Source organism: Anabrus simplex, chromosome 11, assembly GCF_040414725.1.
Source record: "Anabrus simplex isolate iqAnaSimp1 chromosome 11, ASM4041472v1, whole genome shotgun sequence".
NCBI classification, from domain to species: Eukaryota; Metazoa; Arthropoda; class Insecta; order Orthoptera; family Tettigoniidae; genus Anabrus; species Anabrus simplex.
The window spans coordinates 31302097-31326415 of NC_090275.1; the positions used below are offsets into that span (position 1 = coordinate 31302097).

Below are 24319 nucleotides of genomic sequence, written 5' to 3' on the forward strand. Positions count from 1 at the left end.
GAAAGCCTTAACTACCCAACTTCCCTTGATCAACTTTTGTTCTCTTTCCACACCAACTGTATTACAGTCAAAAGTTCTGTAACTCAAATGTCCATAACTCAAATTTTTTATCTCTCAAAGGAATTTTCATTTCTTGATGGAATCTTACATACTTCTTATATAATTTCTACACCTTGCAGTTCTAATATCTCAAAGGATTTATTAAGCCCTGATGTAAAACTTTTCCTTAACTTGAAGTTATGCTGAACTTTAAACTTACATGCACTTAATTATCACCACAAAAAACTAGTTCCTGTAGTAAGAACCTGAACTTAAGCAGTTTCCTTATACAAGAATAAGCATTCTCTAGATTTTAGTCAGAGTGAAGTGCACTGTCTTCTTGTATGGACTAGATCAAATCTGTTACTTGTCTCAGTCTCATTCTTGGCTTTGACAATATGAAAGTGACAGGTATGAACAATGCTAATAATGCCATTCCTTATGCAGCCAGTCCCTGTTATGAATATAACTTCGCTCACATGGTCGGTTAGTTCGTACATTTCAGTGGGCTTGACAGACTGATATGTACTAGCAAATTCAGGCTAGGTACGGAAAGCAATGAGAAACTACCTCACTCCTCATTTCCCTAGCATGCCACTTCAGCAACGCCTACGCCATTTATGGTGGCTGATGGTAATCAAACCAGACTTCACAAGCTGAATACTCAACTTACACATATTGTCTGACTAGCCACATGCTATAGCATCTTAACGGTTCTGCACATCGTAAACTTGAGTAACTGCATACCACAGCATCTTAAGGAAGATAGGAAAAAGGAAGATAGGAAAAACAGCATCTTAAAACGTTGACTGCTAGGACACATAGGAAGAAATGTCCTGGTGGCCAAAGCTTTCTTTCTACTGTGCATATCATAGGATATTAATAAAATTTTTTTTTCTAGGGGCTTTACGTCGCACCGACACAGATAGGTCTTATGGCGACGATGGGATAGGAAAGGCCTAGGAGTTGGAAGGAAGCGGCCGTGGCCTTAATTAAGGTACAGCCCCAGCATTTGCCTGGTGTGAAAATGGGAAACCACGGAAAACCATCTTCAGGGCTGCCGATAGTGGGATTCGAACCTACTATCTCCCGGATGCAAGCTCACAGCCGCGCGCCTCTACGCGCACGGCCAACTCGCCCGGTTTAATAATTATTACTGTGCATATAGTAAATCAGAAGTAAACCATATCAAAAGTGATATTTACTTAAAAGTTCAATACAGTGAAACCTCGTTAGTACGTTCCTCATTAATACGTTTTTCCACTTAGCACGTTGTAAATTTGAAGTCCTGACTCTCATTGTATTAAATCTATATAAAAATACCTCACTTATCGCGTTACAAATTTTTGCTATTACTGCTTAGAAAGATCACATTTTTCCTAGCCCTGAAAATGTTATATGCCATCCCTTGTGAAAGAAATGCGATTACCAATTCTGGTAAGAACCATCGCTACAGTTGTGTGTTCACAGGATAAGTTGCGCCTTTGGGGAGCAAACAGTTATTGTTAGGAATGTTCAGTTTTGCTTGCCGGTTGGCAGTGAGATTGCTGAATAACACAGTGAGACTGTTTGTGCTTTTTATTTTGCATTTCATTCAGAAGTTCGAAATTTATTTTATGTTGAGTGGTATAGTGAAAGGTAGCAAATATTTATCGCATGATAGCCTGTATCTGGATTACGAACATAATCGTGCAAAGTTGACTAGCATGGTGCATATTTGTCTTGTGATAGCCTAGTTATGGATAAGGAAAAAGTAACGAAATTCATTAGTAATGAAGGCAAAATTAAAATCTGTCAGAAAGTGAACCAGCATCTGCATCTTTAAGTGCACAGAGGTGGTGCGAATCAAGACCAACTGCAGATTGGAGTGTGTCTTGCACGAATGCTGAAAATCGATCCTTCAAGCTTTGACTCGATCACTCGAGTTGGTCGTGATCGAAATTATGTCGGAATCAAAATGTTGGCCAAAGTAATTCCTTGTTGTCACACATGGTCGAGTCTAATAGTGTCACCAAAGAATAATGTTTAATAACCCTCTGGTCCAAAATAAAAAGCTTCTAACATTGTTTTAGAAAGAGTGTGACCTGCAATAATACTTTGATATTTTTATGGGCCCCAGTGCAAATGTTTTTAATGTATATTTGTTGTCTGGTGTTTTTCACACCTTTCAGTGCACTGTTATTTTATAAACCCCAGCAGCAAAGGTTTTCATATTTGTTCTCTCGAATTTTTCATACCTTTTAATACTTTCCTCTCATCTTCAGGAATGGTAGATACAGTTTTCACTGTGACCGCAGATACACGATATAAAATGCCCTCATGTAGGAAAAAATCGTATCTAATGTTTCCACAACCCTGTTGGATAGTTTTTATTCGTATATTTAGTAGTGAGTTTTCTTGCTTAACACTTTCTTTGTCCTTGTCCCCTGGTGAAACATCTTAACAAGGTTTAAATGTATATGTAATAAATACAATAAAAATTCCCAGCACCTCGAGGTACCATCGTCGCCCCGCAGAAAAGTTCACGGTATGGTTTTGGCTACATGGCTAGAGCAGTACAATCTAACGGTACTAGAAGCTAATGTTGCTTGATAGTTCACATTGTAGTCGACAGACTGTGCTATGATTTATTTACTAGCACTAAACACTAATGTACAATCCCAAGGCACTCACTGTTCTATGGTAAGGTGTGTGTGAAATAATTCAGATATATTTCTATGTTATTATACCAGTTATCAGAGAGTTTAGTTATAAAAGATGAAGCCGTTTTCTTCACGAACTCTGAGGGAAAATGCAAATATGCTCACAATTGTGCTAAATTTATTGAGTTAACCATCAGGCATCAGCTCAGAGAAATAGGTATGGGTGCAAGGATTTGGAAGGAATCGATGTGTCCTATTGATAAGGTAAGCATAAGCATGGAGTGAAAATGGGAAACCACAGAAAGTCATTAATGAGTTCCCCAACTGTAGGACTCAAACCACACCATCTCCCAAATCCCAAGCTTGAGAGTTAGCTGACTAGGAACATCAAAGCGCACGGCTAAACTGGTTGTACAAATACTCACATACTGCTAATAAAAGGCAGTAGAACTAATGAAAAAAAATATTTAAAAAACACTATAATTTGGAAACCAAGCACGCCAGGATTCGCTACGAGGCCACAGCTAGCATAGTGAAGTCAACAACTAAGCAGTCTGCTAGCCAGGCAGGAAAAGTCATATAAAAACACCTAACAACGGTACTTTGTATCGCTGTGGCCTCATAAGAAACACGCTCAGTGGTATAATGTACCACTCCGGCAGCCAACGGGTTCAAAAACCCAATTTTAGGCTGCTTTGCAACCCTCACCAAGCTGTCTTCAGTAAGGGGTAATGCATAAGTTAGAAGTTCCTGACCTGCTGGATTACTCAAGTCCTGCTCATAACAGTAATGTCAACATCAAGGAAAAGGAATGGGCTGAAAAATGGTTTTGTAAACAAAGTTTGAATATGATATCTGAAGAGATTGTGGCCACTGGCCCATTACCCAATCCGGCAGGGAATCTGACAGAGGGTGCGGAAGGAGAAGCGGAAGAAGGATCTAATAATATTGTAATTGTAGATGTAGGAAGAAAAAATAGTGGCACTGGTGACAAAAATTAGGAAGTAAGTAACAGTACAGCTGACTTTTCGTTTGAGGAGCCAAAGTACCATGCACATTTTTCTACATCTCAAATTTTCGATAACTTGAAGAATTTTCAGCCTGCATAAACACTTTGAGATACCGAAATTCAAATGAAAGTTTGCGAGGCCTAGTATGTCTTTCATTGGAACATCTTTTATGGCTCTTCCCTTCTTCTGTAAATACCCTTCTTCTTTGAAGAGTCCAACCTCTTCAACTTTGCCTCTGATGTAAGAGTCTTAGCCCTATCTTCAACACTCTGTTCCAAACAGCAAGATATTTAAGACTATTTCAAATCAATTGGTATAAACTTTTGTAAACATATTAAAAAACCATTACCGTGTTCTGAAAGAACGAGGATCACGAATTTATATTATTTACATTTTCTAAGTTTATTTGATGATAAGAAATCTGCAAACACAAAATAATAAGTATAACTGGAATTACCAATCACTCCTAAGGCATCCTCAATTTAAATTTCATTTGGAAGAACTTGTGATATTTATGAATAAATACAGGCAAACAACATGCGAACATGTGGAAAAAATAGTTATCAATGAAGTGCAAGGAGATTATCTTGCCATGCAAATACTGTACGTCTGTTATTTCCTAATAATTCTCTTCCTAGCTGACAGATGGCACACAAATCAACAACATCAAAGATAAGATAGTGGAAATATAGCCTATGTGGTGACCCAAAGCCGAGTTCTGGTCGTACAGACACTTACAATACAGGAAACTTGTCCCCAATCTACACTTATGCATGGGACATGCATATGCAACCCAAGTCACAACCGAGCATGGGTTCCAATGTGTTAAGAGAGGATGGTTGCCTAGCTGTACTTTCTCTTAAAACAATCACCACCACCACCACCACCACCACCACCACCACCACCACAAGATGACTGACACAGGCTTGTTCTATATATTTTGCATTTTGATCCCCAACATCAACAAGTTTCTTCCGACAGGGATTTTGGGTAGAAGGAATACATGTCAGCATAAAAGTAAACTGAAGTCTACACCCAGCTTAGAATAAACCAACAATGATCAGAGGTGAGATTGATGAAAAGCAAACTACCAAACATTAATGGTTATGAATTTCATGTTTTTGGTCCGTATTGAACTGAGAATAATATATAAGTAATAATAATAACAACGTAAACGTTTCCACCTTTTCAATACTAAAATATATTCACAAAATTATAAATTACACGGTACTAGTTTCGACCCATCTAGGGGTCATTATCAGCCGTATTGGAGCAAAGATCACTTTTGGCAAAATCCTAAGAAAATGTTATTTTAAAGAATAACAAGTGAAATGAGATGTTATTATGGTAATAGTTAATAATACAAGGAATATACATACTAAGAGGTTTTTAACAAAGAATAAAGTATAAATGGGGTGTTGTAAAAATTATAATCATGGAAATCAGTAAGTTCTTGTATTGAAATGACATATATAAAATTATATATGGCTTAGGAAGAGGGCTTAAGGTGGGGCTGAAGGGTGCAGGAGAAAGTGTAATTGTCTTGGAAGAGTACCTTTGATTAAATTTAGGATTGAGTTTAGGTTGGCTGTATTATTGTTTCTGAGGAAAGTGATAAATAGATCGAAGAGTATGTTGGGTTTCTCTGAGATTTCATTGAGATTGTGACTGGCATTCAAGTATTGGTCTAGGTGTATGTAGTAATTTTCCATTATGTTGAGTAAAGGGCCCTTGTTTGCTAATACGAGGATGTCCATGTCTTGTTCAATATTGGTGAAATTATGGTTATAATCTTGCATGTGTTGGCTGATGGCTGAAAACTTGTTGTATTTTATTGCGTTAGTGTGCTCGTGGTATCTGATAATGAAGTTTCTCCCGGTTTGCCCGATGTAGGTTTTTTTTACAGGTGGTACATTTGATCCTATAAACTCCTGATTTTAAAAAACTGCTGGTCTTGTTGATGTGTGAAGTATTGTATAAAACGTTCATGTTCTTATTGTTGGTTTTGAAGGCTATTTTAACGCCTTGTTTCTTAAAGATGTTGGTTAACTTGTAGATATCATTGTTGAACGTGAAGATGGAAAATGTTAAAGGTTTGGTTATTTCTTTTTTGAGGGTAGTTTTTGGGCGATGTTTGTGTTTATTGATTATCCTTTCTATAAAATGATTGCTGAAGCCGTTGAATTTTGCGATTCCGCGGATTGTGTTGAGTTCGTTTTTTAGATCTTTATTGGACATAGGTATGCTGAAGGCTCGGTGAACTAGGCTGTTGTATGTGGCTCGTTTGTGGGACTGGGGGTGCACTGAATCTTGGCGAATGGTGGAGGCTGTTTGAGTGGGTTTTCTGAAAATTTTATAACTGAAAGAATCTGAGTTTCTAGTGATGGTTAAATCTAGAAAGTTGATTTTTTGATTTGATTCGGATTCTAGTGTGAATTTGATATGAGGGCCAGATATGTCGACGATGTCTTTGTAATCATGAATGAGAAATCAATTAACGCATCCACCACCCTCTTAAGACTCAACAATATTGATCCTCATATCAAATTCACACTAGAATCCGAATCAAATCAAAAAATCAACTTTCTAGATTTAACCATCACTAGAAACTCAGATTCTTTCAGTTATAAAATTTTCAGAAAACCCACTCAAACAGCCTCCACCATTCGCCAAGATTCAGTGCACCCCCAGTCCCACAAACGAGCCACATACAACAGCCTAGTTCACCGAGGCTTCAGCATACCTATGTCCAATAAAGATCTAAAAAACGAACTCAACACAATCCGCGGAATCGCAAAATTCAACGGCTTCAGCAATCATTTTATAGAAAGGATAATCAATAAACAAAAACATCGCCCAAAAACTACCCTCAAAAAAGAAATAACCAAACCTTTAACATTTTCCACCTTCACGTTCAACAATGATATCTACAAGTTAACCAACATCTTTAAGAAACAAGGCGTTAAAATAGCCTTCAAAACCAACAATAAGAACATGAACGTTTTATACAATACTTCACACATCAACAAGACCAGCAGTTTTTTAAAATCAGGAGTTTATAGGATCAAATGTACCACCTGTAAAAAAAACCTACATCGGGCAAACCGGGAGAAACTTCATTATCAGATACCACGAGCACACTAACGCAATAAAATACAACAAGTTTTCAGCCATCAGCCAACACATGCAAGATTATAACCATAATTTCACCAATATTGAACAAGACATGGACATCCTCGTATTAGCAAACAAGGGCCCTTTACTCAACATAATGGAAAATTACTACATACACCTAGACCAATACTTGAATGCCAGTCACAATCTCAATGAAATCTCAGAGAAACCCAACATACTCTTCGATCTATTTATCACTTTCCTCAGAAACAATAATACAGCCAACCTAAACTCAATCCTAAATTTAATCAAAGGTACTCTTCCAAGACAATTACACTTTCTCCCGCACCCTTCAGCCCCACCTTAAGCCCTCTTCCTAAGCCATATATAATTTTATATATGTCATTTCAATACAAGAACTTACTGATTTCCATGATTATAATTTTTACAACACCCCATTTATACTTTATTCTTTGTTAAAAACCTCTTAGTATGTATATTCCTTGTATTATTAACTATTACCATAATAACATCTCATTTCACTTGTTATTCTTTAAAATAACATTTTCTTAGGATTTCGCCAAAAGTGATCTTTGCTCCAATACGGCTGATGATGACCCCTAGATGGGTCGAAACTAGTACCGTGTAATTTATAATTTTGTGAATATATTTTAGTATTGAAAAGGTGGAAACGTTTACGTTGTTAGTATTATTACTTATATATTAAACTACCAAACCTCGAAATATTAGTCTCTAAAGGAATTTTGCTCCTGCTTCTGATACAAGGTTTTGATATAACTGTAGAGCTTATGGGAGATAAAACTGGATATAACAGAAATTAAAATGATGTGAAGGGCATACAAAGTTTATGATGATGCTTTTTATTATTATTGGTATTGTTAACCTTAAGGCACTGTACCTAAAATTATTAACTATTTACACACCTACACAAAAACTGGAGTGAACCATTGGAACAATCAATTTAGTCCTAAAGGTTTCATAGGCATACAGTATGTTTGCCAGCTTTTGTATGGCTTCTTATGAAATGATGCAGAGTATGTTCTCCTTGGGCATGCTGCTATAAAGGGAGGGGTGGGGGCAAACAGTTTAATTTGCTGCATCAAAGTCACAGTTGGGGGAAGTTTGCTTATCCCAGTTAAAATGCAGCCACCATGCTTTATGCCTTCTATGTTAAACTGAAGGATTCTCAAGACTGGAACTAAAGGTACCTCAAGTTCTTCACAGGAGACCCAAAACAGCAAAAGGTTGCTTTCAAATGTTGGAAAGTCCACCAATCCTTCAGAGCTATACTGCTCCAGTCAAATTGCCATTCTCATATGATTTGAATTTCATACTGATCCGTAATGAGAAGTACTTGACATTTAATGGGGAAAAGTAATGAGTCTACCTATTCAATACACAATTATTGACAATATAACTATATCCTCATTAAAAAATCGATCAGCAGAAAATATAATGGAGTGTCAGAATGAGAACTGGATATATTCTATATTTTTTGTCTTTCAGTGGTTATTACATAATTCAAATTTATTCATTTAATGAAAAACAATACCTAAGCTGTGTTTTCATTTGCGCAACTATATGCATGCGATATGACTCATGTGTTGATTACATATGCAGAGGCAAGAGCTCACAAGAGGTGAGGCATGTATAAAATAGGTGCACAAGCAGTAGACGCAAGGTAACTCAAGTCTACCCTTCTCAGACCACGAGACATGTGTCTATATGCCATTTGTCGATATGAAGTGGTCAAACCATTTGCAGTCTTCCAACTGGTCTCTTTCCCTTAACTTCTCTTTTAAATTCCCTTCTTGCTATCCATTCCTTTCCCATTCTTTTTTACATGTCCGAACCATCTCAGTCTTGCTTTCTGTATGTTCTGTACTAATGGTTCTATATTTAGCTCTTCTCTGATTTTAATATTTTGAATTCTATCTCTTCTTGTCCTTTTAAACGATGTTCTTAAAAATTTCATTTCTCCTGCTTGGATCTTACTATCTTGTCTCTTATTAGTTACCAGCGTTTCTAGTCTGTATGTTAAAATTGGTATGAAACTGTTTATATAACGTTAATTTCGTTCTCTCGGGTAATTTGTCATCCCATAAAAGCTCTCTGACTTGATGATAAAATGTTGTACCTTTACTTAATCTGTTATTAATTTCAGGGTTGATTTCATTACTTCCGTTAATAACGCTACCCAGATATGTAAACTGCTCTACATTCTCTAACCGTTCTCCGTTTATGTTCACTTGGTTTCTCTTTTTCTCTTTCCCACAGTACATGACTATAGTTTTCTTTTTACTAATTACCATTCCAAACTGACCCTGGAACCCTCTGAACTGAAGGCCTCAACACTGACCATTCACCCAAGAAATCAGACATTATTATTTTGATAGATCTACATTATGGAACCAGTAGTTAAATTATTTGGATATCACCACTGGAAATATCACATCATATTCTCTTCTTATCATAGTTTAATTGTACTGATACAAACATTCAAGTCATGGGAATTACCTTAAGATCCCTTTCCAACCACAGGTACTGTTTAGCAACTAATTTGAAGCCATACTTTAGGAAGTAGTAGAACTCTGTTGAGATAGAAATAAAGTGAACAGGTCCCATATTAAAGCTGTACATCAATCCTTCTGTGTTCCCTGGCATACTGAAGAGAGTTCTGTAGTGGGTAAAGTTGCTGAAAAAAAAAAAAGGATTAAAGAACAAGACATTTGTAACATTCATAATACAGTACATCTATCTTTGTTTCCCCACGTTAACAATGTGGCATGTACGTAATGGGAGAGGCAGTGAAAAGTTACTGCCCTTTGCAGGGGATGTTAGGGGAACAGACTGCCCACAATGCATGGCTAGACTCACTAGTATGCTATAATAGTGCAGGCAGACATTCAGCTCATTACGGTAGGCCTAAATTATTAGTTAGGCGTTAACTCTTTCACTGTCTTAGACTGCCTTGCTTTCACCACAATGTTCTAAAAACTCATGCATATAAACAAGAAGTAGAGACACAGAAAAAAAAAATTCTTAAAAATTATCAGTCATTCGAAAAAATTAATTCAAAATAGCCCAGTTCCGTAAAATTGTCAGGAATATCTATTTTCAAACCTGCTTATCCAGCAAATTGTAGGTTATTGGGGATAGGAACATAATCTACAAATGTACGGCAGTGTGAAGTCCCGTCACCCCAACTTTTGCCAGTAAAACAATATCAAGAATATCACTGTCATCTTCACGATTGATATTTTCATCATCACTAGGCTCACTTGAACTCCCACTTTCACTAAATAAATCATTACCAAGATACAATTCTCTTTCAATATAATATAGCCAAGAATACGAAACACCACGTGATGAGGAAGCCATAGTGCAAACAAATGGCAGATAGCATCATTCTTTTGTCTCTAGTTCAGCCACACAAGAAGGAAAAAATATTTAGAGCAGTGCTATTGCAAAGAGAATATTTGTGTGATTACAACAATATGCAACAGGTGGCGTTTGCATCCATTTTTGGCTATAATCAAAGCAATTAAGGCAAAGATGCACAAGGCCGAGTATGTATTTGTGCTGACACCGTGCGGTGGTAATGGGGATAATATTATAGGTTTTCCATCTCGCCAATTACTTTCATAGTTTTCAGAGACACTGAGGTGCCGGAAATTTGTCCTGCAGGGGTTCTTTAACGTGCTGGTAAATCTACAGACACGAGGCCGATGTATTTGAGCACCTTCAAATACCACCGCACTGAGCCAGGATCAAAACTGCCAACTTGAGCTCAAGTAGCTCTACCGCCTGAGCTACCCAGCCCAGCCAACACACTTCAAACTGAAGTTAACAAAAGTAAAATCGCCATGTGGACCACCAACTTCCGGTAACGGAGCAACAATCTAAGAAGAACTTAAACGTCACCACACTGTTAGCTAACACAAATAATGTACAACAACAAGTATAGGAACGCAACACTAATAATACTAAAACCATGCGCTTAACAAGGATTCCACTCGTAAACCAAACATTCATTCTGTATGCTGCCATCCTAACGCCACCCTCTATCCCTGCCACTCGGGAACAAAGCAAGCCTTTCCCCAGTCCACCTGCACGGCAGCACTGCTAAAATGCTGGTAACTTTTTGCTGCCTCTCCCTGCATTTCATAATTTGACTGACATTCTTTTAATTTCTTCAGAACATTTCAAACAATTCAATTTTAAAAAATTATTGAAGCTAATTCTCAGAAAGGAAAATTTACACTGTCTCATGTAAATACATATTTCTTTTAATTTTGCCATTTTCCTCATTTAATACAAACATTTGAACTTACAACTGCTCTTCATGATTCCCAGGAGATGCCATATATGGAACATATGCTGCAATAGATTCTATTTCTTTGAAAAACTCATCTGCATAGTTTCCCTGATCCTGAAACAGAGTTTGCACCTGATGTTTTATTTCATAAAAACACACATACATACATTACACCACATTACAAATAGGACAGGATAAAATAAAAACTTATCAAGATATGAATGCATCAGGAAAGGCATAAATGACATTTTTCATCTAGAATAACTTGGCCACTTGAAGAGTCAAAGGAAGTTTCCTATCTGAAAATTCACATGCTTGATTGTTGCCTTTCCATTAAGTGGTATTTTTTAAACCCACTGGGTTCCTTTTCTCCTTCTAAGCTTATCTACCTTCCACCTCTAAAAACTTCTTCCCTTTCCCTTCCTCTTTCTTCTTCTATTTAGCTGCCTTTCTCCTTATTCCACAAATTTCACATCAATAGAGAATGGATGCCTGCTGATAACCCTGATGAAATTAGGAAGCAGACATAAATTTGTCAGGAGCTGATCGGAAACAGATTATGATAATAATGTTATAGATTTTATGTCCCACTACTTTTAAACGGTTTGTGGAGATGCCAAGGTGCCGAAATTTAGTCCCTTATGAGTTCTTTTACATGCCAGTAAATCTACTGATATGAATCTGACGTATCTGAGAACCTTCACACACCACTGGGCTGAGTCAGAAATAGATCTGGAAGATCTGAGATTGATAAGCATAGAGCCCATCTATAAAGATGTTGAGGTTTTCCTTGTCCTTATCTCTCCTTTGACATGATTTGATGGCAAAAAAGTTGTATACAACTGTTAAGTGCAGAAAGAATGGAGCAGTGCAATTAGGTTTAAGACTGGTGAATCCATTCAATTTTTATAGAAGTTTAAACTAGAGTATCTGAACTTTTAAATCCAACAGTAATGGCCATGATCATTAAAGTGTCAAGTCTATGTGATCTGACACCGCGGTAGCTGATTCGAGTGCCACTGGTGGAAAAATAATTTCAGCATCAGAATGTTGGCCAGCAGAGTAGGAGAAGTGGTGGTATATAATTTCTAATTACTAGATAGCATGCCAAAAGCCTGGATTAAATTCCAAGCCTCTCCACAGTGTTTATATGGAGTAAGAGCATTATGACGCTGTTAATGGCGATTTGTCCATAGAATGGGGTCATTATACCTTCAGTAGACCCCTTGGTGTTATTTGACAGGAGTAGGCTACATGCCAACACTACCTCAACATCATCATCATCATCATACCTCAACTACAAACGCAGGTTGCTCACGGATGTCAAATAGAAAGACCTGCACCAGGCGAACCAAACATGTCCTCAGACACTTCCGGCACTAACAAAAAACTATACAATAAAGAAATTAATTCCAATGCTTATTCTGCTAGGGTCCAAGATAGAATGTACAGGAGAGTGACCAGAAAAGTCAACCCCATTTAACCTGGTAAAAGTGTGAACGAAGAAGTAGTAGTATGGGGAGACAATGTATGCTGTTAAATGAAACCTCGTTCAGTTTACCATGTTTTCCAAATCAGTTCCTACTCAGTACAAATTACAACACTATGACTGACAAACAAGGAGTATATTTACCATATCCATATCATATGCAAAATCACCAATGTGAATGATAGCATCATACAGCCCCCTCTGAGTCTCCTTCTGTAGTCGTGGTAAGGAGACAGCATTTTCATTCCCCAAGTCACCAAAGATAGCCAACTGGGGACTCCAATTATCCTCTTCTGCAGGAGGTGTAACGAACCAGAACTGGTTGGACCAAGCAAGGTTGCTTCCAACATGGTAACCTATAAATTGAATTTATTTCTATGAAACAAGACAAATAGTACTGCTAAGACATAATGTATAATTTGATCTTAAAAGAAAAGAAAAAAAAAAAAAAAAAAAGCAGAATCAAAGTACAGGAAAGCTATTACAGTGCGCTCACATTTGTAATCTGCAGAATTCTGCAAGAATAGTGTCAAAATCAAATTATTAATATAAAATTCAGAAACATGAGTAGAAATTTCTTGTTGTTCTTCTTGAAGTACCATGTCCATAAGCAGACACTGGTTAAGTCAACCCCCCTCCCCCCCGCACTTTTTTTTTTTGCAAGTTGCTTTACGTCGCACCAACACAGATTAGGTCTTATGGCGACGATAGGACAGGAAAGGGCTAGAAGTGAGAAGGAAGCAGCCGTGACCTTAATTAAGGTACAGCCTGGTGTGAAAATGGGAAACCACAGAAATCCATCTTCAGAACTGCCGACAGCGGGGTTCGAACCCACTATCTCCTGAATACTGGATACTGGCCGCACTTAAACGACGCAGCTATCGAGCTCGGTGTGTCATCCTATTAATGGCTGCTCTGAAGAGAGAAAGGCCAAACCACTGACGTAGGTTTCCCAGCCCACAAGAGCCTAATTCTGCCCAGGCCTAGTCTTTTTTTTGCTAGGGGCTTTACGTCGTACCGATACAGATAGGTCTTATGGCGACGATGGGATAGGAAAGGCCTAGGAGTTGGAAGGAAGCGACCGTGGCCTTAATTAAGGTACAGCCCCAGCATTTGCCTGGTGTGAAAATGGGAAACCACGGAAAACCATCTTCAGGGCTGCCGATAGTGGGATTCGAAGTTACTATCTCCAGGCCTAGTCTTCCACATATCTTTTCCTGCGGGATAAGTTGGAGCAGACCATATTTCTCAGGGTGTTGCAACTCATGACAAAAGTAGATATATAGACAGACAGACAGACAGACAGATGGACGGATATATACCGGTATATGTTTTTATAGGTGTAGTTAAAGCCATTAGGCCTTCTCTTACACTAAACTAATTACTATACATTAGAATGATTATTAACGCTAAATAAAGCACAGTACACAACCAAAATATTTTATAACAGAAATTTTCAAATATGTGGAGACCACAGCACAGTGCGACGATACACGAGTCCAGTTAGAGGGGAGGCCGTGGATAGTATAGTCATGACTTGCACATTTTTTCAAGAATTTCTATGATCAATGTCAGAAGCAGAACTTCACATGCCTTGATGAAGGCCAATGTAATTTGGCAGAAAGCTTGACTTTGTTTTAATAATAAGTAGGCTTTGTAATAAATAAATGGCTTTAATTCAGAAAATTATATTTATTTTAATTCAATGAGCCATAAAAACCTATGTTCATTAAAATAGTGAGTTTGTTAACTTTCCCAGCATGTCGATAAACAAAACAACTAATTTTTATGAACGAAACATTTCATTAACTTTTCGTGTTTTCGTTAACATTTCGGTTCGCACATGCACAAAGACGCAAATTCATAGCATGGAATAAGATGCTTTCTTATTTCTTCCAAAAATGACTAGCATCAAATTGCAAGTGAAAAGTTATAATATACAGTACTTTTAATTCTGTATGATATTCTTTTAACTGAGTTGTAATGTAGTTTCATTTCCAACTTTGCTCCTCGTTGAATTACCTAACCTTCCATAATCACTTTTATATCACCAAAATAATACTATCCTAACTGTGTTATGTTAAGATTTTCTTTATTTCGTACCTTTTCCAATTCCTTGAGATTGTTGTACAAAGCTTCAAACACCTCAGGCACAATAACTGAAATTGTTTGTTTTGATACTTTAGACAAATATAGAAGTGAAATGTCCCAAGTTACTAGTTGCTAAGAATCTTACTATTTAAAAAAAAATAGCCTGTCATTAGTGGAGCCGACTTTCTGATAATCTGTATCATTTCAGGCCCAATTACTGTCAACAAGAACTGGAAGTCATAATGGGGGCATTCTCAAGAAAATTTTGAAATCCTGCTGCATCATGAATTAAAACATCTGACATAAGTGTTCTCTCCAAGCTTAATTCTAAATGCCTTTCCAATATTTTTCTTTGCCACACTTCGCGTCTATTTTCTTCCTTCTGGCCCTATGCATCGTAACACCACAAACAGCTTTTCTGGTGTGGACATAATGCTGAAGAAGAACAAAAGTTTATTAACTATGTTGAGAAATGTTTTCGTTAACATTGTTTATTAACTTCGGTGTGGACTAGTCATTAATCTGAGAGGAGAAGGATAAGAGGTAGATAAATACAGGAAAAAGTGTAGAACTCCAGTACTGCCTCCTCAGGTTAGTTGGTGTTCCACTGTAGCACACTGCAGGACGACTCTTTTGTTGCTAACAGCTTACCTACTTCCTACTACGGTAACTGTTATGAACTACTGAAGCATTCTTTCTTTATTGATTGGCACACATCCTCATTAGTGAAAAAACCCAAAAGGGAGTGCACTGCTACAGAGCACTGTTATTGTTCAATAGTTTGTAATGAAATCTGTCTTGAATTCTGGGAGCGATATCATATTCTATGCATTTCAGCGAATGGCAGTGGTAGTATCCTGGAGAAGTATAGAAAATGTTGAGTGATTTATGATGTCTATATATATAAATTGGAAGTTGGTATATTTGTAATTAACAGACTCAAAAACTACTGGACCGATTTCGCTGAAATTTTCACAGTTTGTTCTTATTACATCTGAGAGGGATTATGAAGTTGTTTAAACGAAATCAGATAGGTAGTTTTATTATTATGAGTAATTTTATTAAATTGCAAAGCTGCACCAAGATTGAATCGACTTGATGGACGAATTGTTGCTAGGCGCCAGCACCTTACGCTATATCCTGATAGTCCATTAAGAAATGCTGTATATAGGAGGATGGGAACACGTCACCATGGTTTATGAAGTACCATCCCTTGCTAGGAGCTTCATGAATGACCGTGGCTGTTATTTGAAAATAGCAATCCAACATGCCGTGATCAAGACGAACTTTCAATATATAGGACCAACTTTGATAGGTCTGCCCAGTTTGAAGAATGTAGCTCTCTATTAGATGTGTAAAATATTTAAGAAACTGTGAAACATATAGAATATCAACAGTGGAATGACAAGAGTTATCACCCACTCCTAACGAAGAGCAACTGGGGGTTCCCAATGAGCAAAGGCGAGTCTATGTAATCTATCTATAGATCTATATACATCAATGTCATTGTATGTTGATATTTATGTATTACATCTCCTAAACCACTGGAGCGATTTCAACCAAACTTGGTTCACTTGTGACTTAGTATCAGAAGACAAACTTCGTGGGGCAAAGACACCACAAGCACTATTAAATGAGAGTGGGGGGGGAGGGGGCGAGGGGCTTATTTAAAAAAATAATCGATAATAGCCTCAAATCCATATTCGGGGTCGCTGCGATGAATAGTGACACTCCGGATATCTGAAAGTCCAATTCAGCACCCTTTGGTGTGGGGGAGGGGAAGTGAGATATAAAATAATCGAAAGTAGCGTCGAATCCATAGCTCTCGGGGTCGCCGTGATGAATAGTGACATTCCGGATTTTGTATCCCTTAGGGGTGGGTGTCGAGGGGGGAGATATAAAAATAATCAAAGATAGTGTTTAATCCATTGCTTTTGGGGTCGCTGAGATGAACAGTGACACTTTGGATTTTTAAAGTCCAATTAGCCCCGTTTGGGGCGGGGGCGAGTGAGATATAAAAATAATCGAAAATAGTGTTGAATCCATAGTTTTCGGGGTCGCAGAGATGAATAGTGTCACTGCGGATTTATTAAAGTCCTATTTCAGCCCCCTTTGGGCTGGGGACAAGGGGAGGTAGATATAAAAATAATCAAAAATAGCGTTGAATCCATAGCTTTCACGGCCGCAGAGGTGAATAGTGTAATTCCGGATTTTTAAAAATCCAAGTTCAGCCCCCTTTGAAGTGGGGGCAAAGTTGGGAGTGAGATAAATATAATCAAAAAATGGTTTCGAATCCACAGTTCACTGGGTCGCTGAGATGAATAGCGACACTTTGGATTTGTTAAAGTCCGATTTCAGCCCCGTTTGGGGTGGAGGCGAGGGGAAGTGAGATATACAAATAATTGTAAATAGTTTTGAATCCATAGTTTTCGGGGTCGCTGAGATGAATAGTGACACTATGGATTTTTGAAAGTCCAATTGCAGCCACCTTTGGGGTGGGGGCGAGGGGGGAGTGAGATATAAAAATAATCGAAAATAGTGTTGAGTCCATAGTTCTCAGGGGCATTGAGGTGAATAGTGACACTCCGGATGTCGTGTAAGTCCAAGTTAAGCTCCAATCACCAGGGGCGAGAGAAGGGACAAAGAAATAAAAATGTCCAAATGACCATATATTATGGATGTTTACATGTTGTTCCAGCATATGCGCCAACTAAACTTGGTAAAAAATATTACCGACTATATGGAAAAAATACTGTGGAGGCAAGGCCCCCCCTAGAAGCCCTAAAGAAGGGGGAAAAATATAATTTTAACTAAAAACAACCTATATTAGTGTTGAATCCATACTTCTCTGGACTACGGGAAAGATTTCAACCAAACATAGCACACTTATGACTTACTTCCAGGAGACAAACTGCGAGGAGGTATGGTAACCCTAGTACCCCTAGGGGTAGGGTGGGAGGGGCTGAGATATAAAAATAATCGAAAATAGTGTCGAATCCATAGTTTTCGTGGTCGCTAAGAAGAATAGTGACACTCCGGACGTCACTGGTCCATCTTCAGACTCCATCGGCATGGAGATGAGAAGGGATGGAAAGGAAATTGCCCAAAACAACCGAAATTACGGATTTGTATAAGTGTTTCTTCCAATATAGCCCTCATACAGAATTAGTACACATATTTCTTACTATCTAAAAAAAAATACTGTTGTGTAAAACACCCCTAGCAGTCCTAGCGGAGGTGGTGAAATATGAAAATAAACTAAAATGACTGATATTAATGTTGAATACCATCGTTTACGAGGTCACTGAGTTAAACTGTGATACTCTGGATGGTTAAGTCTTACATATGGGTGTATGTGGGTATGTTCAAGAATAGCTCTCAACGAATCTTGGTACACATATGACTTACCATCTGGAAGAATAATACTATGGAGATAAATCATACCAACCCCCGCTGGGGGTGGGGAATGGGAGGAGATGGCATTAGAAAATAATAGAAAATAACCGATATTAAAGTCTAATCCAATGTTTATGTGTTGCTGAGATGAAATGTGACGCTCTGAATATCGTTTAAGTCCACGTTCAGCCTCCATTGAGCCGGGAGGAAGAATGGAATTTGATAGTAAATAGTCTAAAATGACCGAGATTAGTGTTGAATCCACTGCTTTTGGAGTCACAGGGCTGACTGGTGACAGTCTCAAAGAGAGTTGATATCGTGTAGAACATATCTATAGCGTGACTAATACATACATGTAGTTAACCCTTATTAATTTTTTGAAAAGTTCAAATACCTCCCAGTCAATTTGAGCTTCCACAAGGATAAAGTTTTACTTAATGATTAAATAATCGAAAACTTGAAATCAAACACATCTAATTAACTCTAAAGCTTCATAATATATGTTAAAAATCAATATCCCAAAAAGGAAATCTATAAAAATTCACTTTGCACATAACTAACTATTAATACTAATCTTAAAAGTAAACATTCAAAAACCAATCGGGCAAGGCCGGGTACTACAGCTAGTTAGGTTATAAAAGTAAATATATTTCTAGTGATAGGCTGGTGGGTCCCAGGCATTTGTAATGAACACATCACTCTCCTACAAGAAATACGAGATAAAATATGCATCATTTACCTTCTGCTATAATGTAATTTATGACGCAGAGCCCTTATTAAAATTTTCCTAGGAAGAGGGAAGAGAAAAAGAAGCTGAAAAAAAAAAATTAGACACACAGAACAAACACAAAAGGAAAAGAAGGAACACAATGGCTCAATATACGTAATGAAGACGAGCAAAAAAGTAACAAATCCATACCAGTAAGAAAGAGTCAAGTCCAGAATAACAGCCTACAAATCATACAAATTAGTTAGTTCAAAGAACTTAAAAATAATGAAACAATATTTTGTTTTGGAATAGCTCTATCCCTTGACAAAGTGTTCACTTACTGTATTTGGAATCTGGCTCCAGTCTACGCAACTTTACTCTGTGTATGTACTGCTGCTTCACAGGTCTGCCTTCCTCTGGAGGATTGCGGAACAGTGTAGGTTTACCATAGGCCTGTTTGACCAGTCCACCAATACCATACTCCACAACAGATGCAATTGTATTGTTCTTTGTGCTCCATGTTACAATTATTTCATGTGGATTGTCTGTAAAAAAAAAAAAAAAAAAATTGAAATACATTACAAATCAATGTTATTAATAATGTTATTGTTTTTACGTCCCACTAACTACTTTTACGGTTTTCGGAGACGCCGAGGTGCCAGAATTTATCCACCAGGAGTTGTTTTACGTGCCAGTAAATCTACCAACACGAGGCTGACGTATTTGAGCACTTTCAAACACCACCGGACTGAGCCCGGATCGAACCTGCCAAGTTGGAGTCAGAAGGCCAGCGCCTCAACCGTCTGAGCCATTGAGCCCGGCGCAATCAACAGGTTTTTATTATCACTAGATGGTTCTCAAAATTGTGGTTATATGGTATTACAATATTATGGATGGAATGACACCATTTGCAATGCTCCATGAATTCTTTCACATCAAATTTCCATAATTTCTTGACTACTGGTACTTTCATATATTACTGAAAATTGAACAGATCAACGTAGTCTGAAAATGAGAAACCACGGAAAATAATCTTCTATGCTACCTATGTTAATAAAATGGCGCGTGACCTCCAGAGAGGCCAAGTGCAGGTCTTTTGAGCTGACGCCTTATATGCGACATGCGCATCTGTGAGAATGGGGCTTTACCTATGATGAAACCCTCAAGCCATCAGAATTAACCGTTGAAAGTTGAAACCCCCTGGTGGGAATTGAATCCAGGACTTTTTTTTTTTTTTTTTACAACTTGCTTTACGTCGCACTGACACAGATAGGTCTTATGGCGATGATGGAATTGAAAAGGCCTAGGAGTGGTAAGGAAGCAGCTGTGGCCTTATGGCGCAGCCCCAGCATTTGCCTGGTGTGAAAAAGGGAAACCACAGGAAACCATCTTCAGGGCTGCCAACAGTGAGGTTCAAACCCACTATCTCCCAGATGCAAGCTCACAGCGGTACACCTCTAACCACACGGCCAACTCGCCCGATCCAAGACCTCTTGGACCAAACGCCAGCATGCTAACATTTAGTCATTAAGCCAGACGTTACCTATGTTTAACAAATACTTTTGGCATGTTCCTATCTATAGTTTGGAAACAATGATACTAAAAAGTAACAATAATCGTATGGTCTCAGCTACCGTGTGCAGAAATTTTTATCCGACACCATCCAGGCTGTCCGCATGTCAATTTCAACGCTCCATTTTACTCTACAGAAGGTGAAGTAAACCAGATATCTGTTGGGCAATCTGTGACTGAGTTTTAATTTTGTCAGGTAAGCCTAAACACCAATTGTGTCCCCAAAGATCCTTTACATGCTGACATTGTCAAACGGACTTTTCTGCCCTTTTCCCAACTACAGCTGCCGGGTTTAAATCCCATGATCTTGGGGTCCAGAGGCCAAAACTCTACCGCGGATCTACAGAGGGAGCTATTATTACCCTACCGGATAATGATTATAGAAAAATTCAAGTTGCTGAAATTCACAGAAACAAGAAACTGTTAAGAACAATGGCAAATACCCTGAATATTCATCAGCCAGCTGAACAGGCTTGTTTTTGATCTGGATTTTTTTCAGCCAACCATCTCCACGTTGTCAGTCAGGTCATTCAGAAATTTCAGCTTTGCATAATAATAATTCCTTATATTGTTACAAACCTTGGCTGGCACAGCATCAACTATCAATGGATAACTGTTACTGTGCAGTTTATAATCACAATCAGATTGTGTCAAATAAGCAACATGTCTTACTAGCACAAGTACAGAGGCCTACTAATGACCGAGTCTTACAGCACAGAGGATGGGCCAAAGACGCTGTTGTCACCTGCCAGGTACCTCCAAGCTCATCCCTTGAGTGGAGGAATACAGCCTGTCCTTCCATCAGCTAAATATGCACACATCACCTGAGTTTGCCATGAACTCTCATTTGGCAGTCACTGTATAAGGAACTACACGTTGCCTTTGTTGACTTAACCAAAGCTTCTGATACAGTCGAACACTCATATCTTTCGAGCGCTTCATCCAAACCAAGGGTGCCAAAGTCTTACACAAAAAATTCTTACTCATATCTATATCATGAAAGTAAAGAAAGAGTCAAAAATGAGTCAGATGGAAATAATTTTAAAATTGGGTGAGGAGTCTGCCAAGATCCCATACTAACTACGCTAATGGAGGACGAGTTTTGAGATGAGGATGAAAATACAATAATATCCAAAATTATCCAACTTGAAATTTGTACATGATGTTCTGTTTTCAGAGAATCACTACTCATAAAACTTCAGTTTAAGTTGAGCAACCTGCATAAACACAGTAAACAAGTAGGATTTCTGATGAATGAAGCAAAAAGCCTGTTAATGACAAATAGTCTTGAGGAAGTGACAAAACTGAACAGAGGAACAACCTAATACATAGAAGAATATATGTCTATTTCGGTCATATGGTGTCCTTTCGAAGCAGGCTGGTTAGAGATCAGGAGGACAGCGATTACCTGGAAGAAATACTGGTCACACAGCTTCATTCTCAAGAATGATTATCCAGATAACATCAAGAGGGATGTAATGAACATTTGTGTTCTACTGAATCTTCTTTTTTGTTTTTTTTTGTTATTTGCTTTACGTCGCACCGACACGGATAGGTCTTTTGGCGACGATGAGGAAGGAAGGGGCTAGGAGTGGGAAGGAAGCGGCCGTGGCCTCAATTAAGGTACAGCCCCAGCATTTGCCTGGTGTGAAAATGGGAAACCACGGAAAACCATCTTCAGGGCTGCCGACAGTGGGGTTCGAACCCACGATCTCCCGAAGACTGGATACTGGCCGCACTTAAGCGACTGCAGCTATCGAGCTCGGTACTGAATCTTCATCCCATTTACCATCATATGGTACTATTGACTGCTGTCCATCTCATAACACTGTCGAGGTATTTTTGTAACTACTCACAAATTCTTAGTCATAACTAACTTATTTACTACTCTATACAGTACATCATCATCTGCAAATAGTATTATCAGTATTATCTGTGATTACAGTTTTGGTCCGATGACCTTAGATGTTAGGCTACTTTAAACAACAAGCAAGATTACAGTTTTATAGTCAAAGAACCTGAAAACTTGCTAATTCATCTTAATACAGCAAACTGTACTGTGTAAACAATAACTGTCAGTAAATATATTCTGATACAGAACATTATGAGTCGGTAACTTTACTCTCTTCATGGAGATAACTGTACATTTATCAGAGCAGCAATAGCAGACAGTTTTTTAGTTAGATCCTTCTGAATGTTACCATTTCTGATAAACTGTAGATAACAAGATACTGGTAATAGGATCCCTGAGACTGAAACCACACATCAAGAAGAGGCTTTTTTAAGGATGCTTCTGGGTTGAATCTGCCTTGAAAAATAAAAATAATGTATTATACAAATAAGAACAACTGAAATGGCCTCAAGATTAGTTTCCTAGTTAGATTCTTCTGTACATTACCATATCTGGTACGTTCTTGGTCATGATTCAAATGACTGACACTACACAGCAAGGTGAGACTCCTTCAAGGGTGATTGTGAATTACAAGGAAAGCCTTGAAGGATAAAGACGAATTATTTGAATGAAAACAACTGAAATGTCTTCATGATTAATGCAGAATGGAAACTTTCACAGTACACGAAAAAAATATAAATCTTAGCTGACTTCTTCAGTTTGGGTTGTCAGACACACTGCAAATGAGTAAATCTTGTAAAAGGAACTTTTACTACCAGGGCATAGATATAAGGAATCAAAGAAGGGAATTTCAGTGAACCCAATCTTCCATAACACTCAGTAGCCATAAACATTCTCAGATTTACAAAACTGAACCATTATACCCTATACAATTCAAAGTGTTACTTACCTCCAAAAGACAAATGAACACGTTCAGGTACAAATGAAGCAGACACTAGATGAAGTAATGTCAACACTAATAAGCTTGAAAACATTCTCACATCAATATCTTACAAAGCTATGACAAATACTAGTCAGCGAACAGTAAATCCTAACCTATACTACATCAATTTGTCATACGAAGTTAACCATTCGCCATTTGTTTCCCTAACCAGGAAGTACTAAAACTCGCCCACGCGACGGTGGTAATAGATAAGTACAGTAATTTGATAGAGCAACTCGTAACCCACCCAAAGGAGAACTTACGCAAATTTGCCAAGCAAGTTTACACCGCAGACTCATCGTATATATACACAGCCCAGGAACGTCATTTCTTTTTTTCCAAAGAGAATGTGTTTTCTTTTTCTTTTTTTTTTTAATTCCGGTAGATAAACTCGTGTAGCCTTGTTGGTCAGCGATAAGATAAACGGCAATTGTTCTTCAAGTACTTCATATATTTCTTTAGATTCTCCGTTCCTGCGGTTCCTCTTGGATTTTTTTTTTTTGCTAGTTGCTTTACGTCGCACCGACACAGATAGGTCTTATGGCGACGATGGGACAGGAAAGGGCTAGGAGTGAGAAGGAAGCGGCCGTGGCCTTAAGGTACAGACAGCCCCAGCATTTGCCTGGTGTGAAAATGGGAAACCGCGGAAAACCATTTTCAGGGCTGCCGACAGTGGGATTCGAACCTACTATCTCCCGAATACTGGATACTGGCCGCACTTACGCGACTGCAGCTATCGAGCTCGGTCCTCTTGGATTTTAAGCATGTTGTAAATCACATAACTACAGTATTAACAGCATGTTCTGGGGGTTAATAGCATTATGTTTCGACAAGTGTATGTTGATCCTGACTGAAAGGGGAAAGAAAGAAGTCCGTAATACTGTGCTTTTTAGAAATAACATCACGCAAAGAAACAGTCGATCTTCCCGAGAACTTGAATGAAGTATGTTTAGTACCAGGCTTCAACATTCCCCAGCATCACCTCATTTGTGGTGGGATTTGAAGGTACTCAAATACGTCAGCCTCGTGTCGGTAGATTTACTGGCACATAAAAGGACTCCTGCGGGACTGAATTCCGGTACCT

At 38.2% G+C, this 24319-nt stretch overlaps 1 protein-coding gene across 1 annotated transcript in view; it reads right to left on the reverse strand.

Annotated features, from left to right (window-relative positions):
* LOC136883300 (acid phosphatase type 7) overlaps nt 1–23649 on the reverse strand; it is a 44425-nt gene extending 20776 nt beyond the window's left edge. The window contains exons 1-5 of the mRNA XM_067155534.2: nt 23203–23649; nt 19171–19374; nt 12778–12989; nt 11161–11258; nt 9344–9521 (exon numbers count right to left, since the gene is read on the reverse strand). Of these exons, the coding sequence (XP_067011635.1) occupies nt 9344–9521; nt 11161–11258; nt 12778–12989; nt 19171–19374; nt 23203–23287 (777 nt within the window). The 5' untranslated portion in view covers nt 23288–23649. The remainder of the gene's footprint in view (nt 1–9343; nt 9522–11160; nt 11259–12777; nt 12990–19170; nt 19375–23202) is intronic.
* Nucleotides 23650–24319: the final 670 nt, after the last annotated feature.